The sequence below is a fragment of the Alexandromys fortis genome, unplaced genomic scaffold (genome assembly GCF_014885135.2).
Source record: "Alexandromys fortis isolate MF-2015 unplaced genomic scaffold, M_Fortis_MF-2015_v1.1 scaffold_89, whole genome shotgun sequence".
NCBI classification, from domain to species: Eukaryota; Metazoa; Chordata; class Mammalia; order Rodentia; family Cricetidae; genus Alexandromys; species Alexandromys fortis.
The window spans coordinates 2,054,735-2,061,570 of NW_026067973.1; the positions used below are offsets into that span (position 1 = coordinate 2,054,735).

Here is a 6,836-nt window from a genome sequence, read left to right on the forward strand (position 1 = left end):
AAGTTAGTGCAGGCTTCCCACAGCAGCTGTGCTGGCCTTGGGGTTCTGTTACTTCTGAGATTTTACCTGTAAATCCCCATAGCCAGCATCTCGGCATCTCAGTGTTCAGGAGGCTGAAGCAGGAGGGTCAGGAAGAAATTCAAGATCATTCTTGGCTTCATAATGAGCTAGAGGCCAGCCTCGGCTACATAAGACCTAGTCTCAAACAAAAAAAAAAAAGGAAAGAAAGAGATTGATCAGCTATATAATCCATATTTGAAGTGGAAAAAATATTCTACAAATCAGTGTGACCGTTGGGGCCAGAGCTGCTGTTTTGTTCTCTAAACCTCTTGCTCATCTGGTCCTCTGAAAAGACAAGGGGTTAGGGCTGTAGCTCGGTCCCCAGCACATAGAAACTAGACACAACACTTGCCTATCCTTTGGGAGGAAAATGCAGGAGGACCAGAAGTTCATGGTTTCCGTTGAGTTGGAGGTCAACCTGGGGCTGCTTGAAACCCTGTCTTAAAACAAACAAACAAAACCAGTCAAAACAAGTCATTAATGGGAAAGTTTCTAAGTCTAAATAAGGCCTACAGTTTAGTTCATAGAAATTGCCAGTGTTGTGTCTCTCAGTTTTGTGATGTCCAATAGTTAATAAAAGCTTAAGATTAGAGGAACTGGGTAAAGAATACACTGTGCTGTCTCTACAAATATCTTTAAACTTGCCCTCTAACCCTAAAACAGAAAAGACCCTTAGGGCTAGGAAGATGGCTCAGTGATGAAGGCACTTGCTGCCAAGTCTGATGACCTGAGTCTGATTCTCAGGTCCCACATGGTGGAGGCAAAGAACTGACACCTGCAAGTTGTCCTCAGACCTCCATATACACACCACAATATAAACACCTCCATAAACACAACAAAATAAACACCTCCATATACACACGTCAGCCTGTATTCATCTGCCCACACACAAATAGGAAATAAGAGTATAAGCTTTAAAATTGTTTTTAAAGCCTTTCAACTGCTTCCAAAGAATTCAGGCTCCGGACCCAGGCTTCTGAGGTTCTTCAGGAGGTCTAGCCTACCCCTTGCCTTGGATCCAGGTGGCGGTGAACATCGTCACAGCCCTCTGTGTGGTGGTCTTCTCGACTTACTGGCTCACGTTCTAACTGCAGTTTTAAGGGTCTCACAGTTTCTCAAGGACAAGGTACTGTTGGTCTTAGACCCAGGTGTTCTAGAAATCCTTCAAGCAGAGACTGAAGTGTAGGAAGAGAATAAGGATTCTGTTTCGGGTAGGCTTTGCGCTTAGTCGGCCTTAATTAAGATGCATAGGGTTTCTGTGCCTCTCTCCAGAGATTCCTAGCCTGCCTAGCTTGCAGCTGGCTGTCATTCCCTAGGCTGGTCACGAGAGGGCAGTGCAGAATGCCTTTTCTCAATTGAGGCTGGTAGTGCCCTGGTCTTCATACACTTCAAAATATTGGGTGTGGTGTGCTAGTTTTTAATCCCAGTGTTTGGAGGACAGAAATAGGTGGATCTCTGTGAGTTCAAGGCCAGTCTAGTCTATAGTGAGTTCCAGGAAAGCCAGGTCTATGTAGAGAACCCTGTCTCAATTTAAAAAAAGAAAAGAAAGAAACAAGAAAAGAAAGAAGTGTATCTTGAGCAGTCCCAAGGATAAGGAAGCTTACCTCCAATACCTTGACTCCCCAGCCACACCTAGGAACATATTTTCAGGACAGTCACCTAGTAGTTAGATTTTGATCAGAGTCTTTCTTGGGCTTGGGGGGACCTTCCTGTACCTGGAAGACATCTTAAAATTTTTATTGTCATTGTGTGGTATAATTCGTTTGCATGCGTGAGGTTTGTGTATGTGAGCATGTGTATCCAGGTATGGACATGCCATGTGTACACGTGGGGACAACCTGGGACATCAGGTCTCTCCCTCCACCATGGTTTCAGGGATTAAATGCAGATTATCAGGCTTGCTCAGTAAAGACTTCACCCTCTGAGCCAGTTCACCCATCCCCCCCCCCCCTTTTTAAGAAAATTCAGAAGCTTTTGTCCTCTCCTGCATCCACTGTCTCTTCTCTACTCTTAGGTCTAAACTTATTTTCTTAACTTTGATTTTGTTTTGTTTTGAGACAGGGTTACACTAGGTAGCCCAGGCTGGCTTTGAAATCACCATAATCCTCCTGTCTCAGCCCCCCAAACCCTGGAATTATAAGGGTGTGCCACTTCCACACTGATCTAATCAATGAATAACACAGGAAACCACAGAATTGTACATGTTAAAAGGGTTACTCTTACAGTGTGTGCAGTCTACCTCACTTTAAAAGGAAAGACCGGGAGCAGCCCCTCAGGTGGCTTGAGCAGAATATAATTCATCGGTGGTGCATTCTTGAGAAGCCTGGGTGCTTTGCCATTGCCTCATTGATTAGAGAAATTACTGACCTTCCCTCTCAGGTCTTCTGGAACACGCTTGCCCTTCTGAGATATATGGGACATGACTCACCCAAGCCCTGCTGCCATCATGAGACATCACGTGGATGGTGGTAAGAATGGTGGCAACTGGTCTAAGAGCTGAGTCTAGGATGAGGAAGGTGGTTCAGAGATCTTTGGGGATTTTGTTTGCTTGCTTTTTTTTTTTTTTTTAATTCAGGGTTTCATGTAGCCCAGGCTATCCTCAGACTACTTAAGTAGTATAGGGATCTTTCTGCCTCCACCTCCCAAGTGCTGTTATGTGCCATCACGCCTGGGACACATGTAGACAGGGTCTCACAATACAAGCCCAAGCTGGCCTGGAACTTACAGTAATCTTGTCTCAGCTGAGTGCTGGGATTTACAGGCAAGGCTTCAATGGTGTTTCCTCAGAAGTTATTCAGGCAGTCTCTTTCTCCAGATGTTCTTTTTTTGAGGCCAAAATTCTGGCGCTGACCTGGAAAGCAGGCAGGGAGATTATGGGTCCAAGCTAGAGCCGAGTCACTCCTGACTTGGTCCTTGGTTGCCAGTACAGACTTAGGTACTATGCCTGGACCCTTGTACCTGATCGATTTTTTCCTGCTCAGTTGAGAAAGTGTTGGTCTTGTGTTTGATGCCATTGCTCTTGGGTTTATACAACTTCACTCTTCCAGTAAACAAGGGCATGTAGGTGAGCCTGGGGTAGACTTGATCCTCAAATGGCACCTGCGAACCCAGCACATGGGAGGGGACAGAGCAGTCAGCTGAAAGAGGACTAAGTCCCGCTCTCTGCATGTCACAATTTGTCAGGTAAGGAATCACAAGGAGCATGCTTTTGTTCTGCCTTAGGTGAAAATGGAATCTCTAGGGGCTGGAGAGATGGCTTAGTGGTTAAGAGCAGGTACTGCTTTTGTGGAGGACTTGAGTTTGGTTCCTAGCACCCAAGCTGAATAGCTTACATAACCATCGGTAACTTCAATTCCTGGGGCTCAGACATTTCTCGCTTCTGAGGTCACCTGCATTCAAATGTACATACTCACATGCATGTAATAATCATAATAACAGATATAAAAATGGGATCATTAGTACTTAGTAAGCGGGCTTGGGAAATACTCTTGTTCAAAATCTCTCTGAAGGCAAGTGAGATACTAGCTGAGAGGGTAAAGTCACCCACTACCAAGCCTGGTGGTGGGGCTGGAGAGGCAACTCAGTGGTTAAGAGCTGCCAGCTCACAAATGTCTCTTGGATCTGATGCCTTCTTCTGGCCTCCACAGACACCAGACACGTTTGTGGTGTACAGATGTGCAAGCAGGCAAAACACCCATACACAGAAAATATAATAATACAAAAAAAGGGTTTTTTGGTCTTTTTTTTTGTTTGTTTTTTTAGGTAAACTACTGTATAGTTCCTACTAGGGGTTTTTCTTTTCTTTTCCTTCCTTCCTTTCTTTCTTCCTTCCTTCCTTCCTTCCTTTTCTTTTCTTTCTTTCCTTTTTTTTTTTTTTTTGGAGACAGGGTTTCGCTATAGTTTTAGAGCCCGTTCTAGAACTAGCTCTTGTAGACCAGGCTGACCTCAAACTCACAGAGATCCTCCTGCCTCTGACTCCCAAGTGCTGGGATTAAAGGCATGTGCCACCATAGCCCCAGCTTCCTACCAGGGGTTTTTCGTTGTTTCCATAGCGCCCTTGAGGCTGAGACCTCCAGTCCTGGAAGAAGTGCTTGCCGGTCAGTTCAGCTTGGAATTTGCCTTGGAAGATTCCAGGTGTGTGTGGGGGCCACTTGCTCTTGACTCTTCTCGACAGGATCTTGAGAGGTGGCAGACAGGACACCTGGGAAAGAAAGACAGAACAGCTTTAACACTAGTCAAGGATGACCTTGAACTTCCCACCCTCCTGCTCGCACCTTCCAAGTGCTGAGTGCCACACTATGCCCCGTTTATACTGTGCTGGAAATCAGAGTTGGGGTTTCATGGATGTTGAGGAAGCCCTCTGCCACCCCAGGCCTGGTTACCTCTTGACAGGGAAGCTTGGGCACTTTACCCTGGGTGTTGTGGCTTCATCAAACTTGGCAGTGCTCTTTGTCCCAATACTCGCTATCCCTGGCTTTGTCTGGCTCAGCTCCTGATGTGCGTGGGTCGTGGGCCAGCCGGGTGCCATTTCCCTTGACACACGTTGTGCGGATTGGCTGCATAGGGAACAAAAGATTCTAGTGGTGGTCACCTCCCCCTTTGAGCCAACTCAGATGACCTGAACAGAAGGGCCCTGTAGCCTGGGCTTGCCTCCTGGCCTTTCATTTGTGGGTTTGCCTAAATGAAACAATATATTTTCGGGTCCTTGCAAATGAAAACTTCTTTATTGCTTCTCTGGAAAGAAGTTTCTTCTCCACATCTCTGTTATCATGCTGTGTCTTAGCAGAGAAAATGAGACACCTGCCGCCACAGGATGGGATACCGGGAGCGTACTAAACACTGCCTAGCAGGTAGCTAGGGACTGCAGGCAGCTTAGAGAATGGGGGATCGGGGTTGAGAGAGCTTGGACGTGTGTTTGCTGGTGGGGTATATAGCTCTTTGTGTAACTAGGCTGATGCACAGGTCACTCTGAGGAACACATCATCTGTAAAGCACACAGTGGTGTCTCTGGGCTCAAGCTGGGCTTCCTAACTGGGTAGGGATGCATTAAAAGGCCATCTGGGGACAGAGGGCAGGACAAAGATGCTCTGTACTCCAGTGAGACTGGGAAGCCTGGGTCTTCCTAGTTTGCAGTGGGGACTTTATGTCTCCCATGAATACACAGGGGATGGGGCTGACCCTGAATTTAGGACGCTTGCTCCCATACCAGTTTGCCCTTGTTCAAATCTCAGGTGAAGTCAAAGGTCTAAGTTAAAGCTGAGCTAGAGGGAAGTCCAAGATTCCCGAAGACTGAGCCCTTTGCTCTGTAGCTTGACAACTGTTTTTCTGAGGTGACAGATAGTGTACTTATAATATTACCGGACCCTTGGGAAACAGGCCCCTCCCTGCCTTTCTCCCACCCATACTGCCCCGCTGGACGATTCTAGATACTCACACATTCCCCTGACCGCTCTTGTCTAGACCAAGTGAGAGGACTTGACTCCACATTGGAACTTGGGTGTTATTCTGGTCCTGGCTGACATACCCCTTGTGGCTCTGGTATCCTCTTGGTGCTGTTCTTCTGCCCTGAATGTGACCTGGAAGGATTACATAGGGAGCTGAGGATGGCCTCGAACTTCTGATCTTCTTGCTTCTACCTCGCAAGTGATGGGGTATGTATCACCGTGCCTGCACCATGCAATAATGGATCTCAAACCCAGGACTTTGTGCCTGCAAGACAGGCACACTGGGGACTAAGCTACCTCCAAGCCTCTGTCCATCCCTTTGCTTTGAAAGCCTGGCCTGCAGGACTGTCATCAGGCCCAGCCAAAGGAGGGAGGAGGGAAGAGGGAGGAGGGAAGGCTGTGTTGTGGTAAGTGGTGTGACACCTTCCAGAGCTAGACAATACCTAAAGGGCTATTGCTGAACCAAGCCTTTGCCCTGTACTGTATTCCACTGCGATCAGTCTGGGGGCCGGGATAGGATTCAACAAGGTGTTTGAGAACGGGGGTTCAAATTTTGCTTTATGTTCAACGTCATCTTCTTATAACTCCTTCTTATAACTCCCCCCCCATTAATTCTCACTTGTATGGGAGGGCTCGCCCCTGTGGTGTGGCATGTCCTCCATCTTCCAGGGCTTGAGCCATTCTCGGTGGGATTTGCTGAGCGGATTCCATTTTGGCTTGTAGCGCTGGCTGTGTCCACTCGAGCTCTTTCTCTGCAGTGGAACCTCCGCGAGCAGCTGAAGGCGGTATTTAACATCTGTTGGCGCGATTTCCTCCCCTTCTAGCCTCTGGAGGGCAAACCCGGGCTGCTGATTTCTCTGCTGGGAAGTTTACTTGGTCAGAGGGGTCATTGCTGGGGTTAAGTAGGGGAAAGAGAGTATGTGTGGGGGTGGGGTGGGGTGATCTTAGTTTCCTAGAGTAAACATTTGTCAGTGTCAACTAGAAAGTTACTTGTCTAGGTGCTGGAGAGACAGCACAGTGGTTAAGAGCACTGCCTGCTCTTCCAGAGGTCCTGAGTTCAATTCCCGGCAACCACATGGTGACTCACAACCACCTATAATGAGATCTGGTGCCCTCTTCTGGCCTGAGGGCATACATGCAGGCTGAATACTGTATATATAATAAATACTTTTTAAAAAAATATTTATTTATAATGTGTATAATATTCTGTCTGTGTGTATGTCTGCAGGCCAGAAGAGGACACCAGACCTCATTACAGATGGTTGTGAGCCACCATGTGGTTGCCGGGAATTGAACTCAGGACCTTTGGAAGAGCAGGCAATGCTCTTAACC

At 47.2% G+C, this 6,836-nt stretch overlaps 1 protein-coding gene across 1 annotated transcript in view; it reads right to left on the bottom strand.

Annotated features, from left to right (window-relative positions):
* Positions 1–2,850: 2,850 nt before the first annotated feature.
* Positions 2,851–6,836, bottom strand: part of LOC126509966 (uncharacterized) — an 8,182-nt gene continuing 4,196 nt past the window's right edge. The window contains 7 exon segments of the mRNA XM_050156206.1: positions 2,851–2,911; positions 3,019–3,089; positions 3,091–3,159; positions 4,088–4,261; positions 4,472–4,616; positions 5,495–5,696; positions 6,124–6,364. Coding sequence (XP_050012163.1) covers positions 2,851–2,911; positions 3,019–3,089; positions 3,091–3,159; positions 4,088–4,261; positions 4,472–4,616; positions 5,495–5,696; positions 6,124–6,364 — 963 coding nt within the window.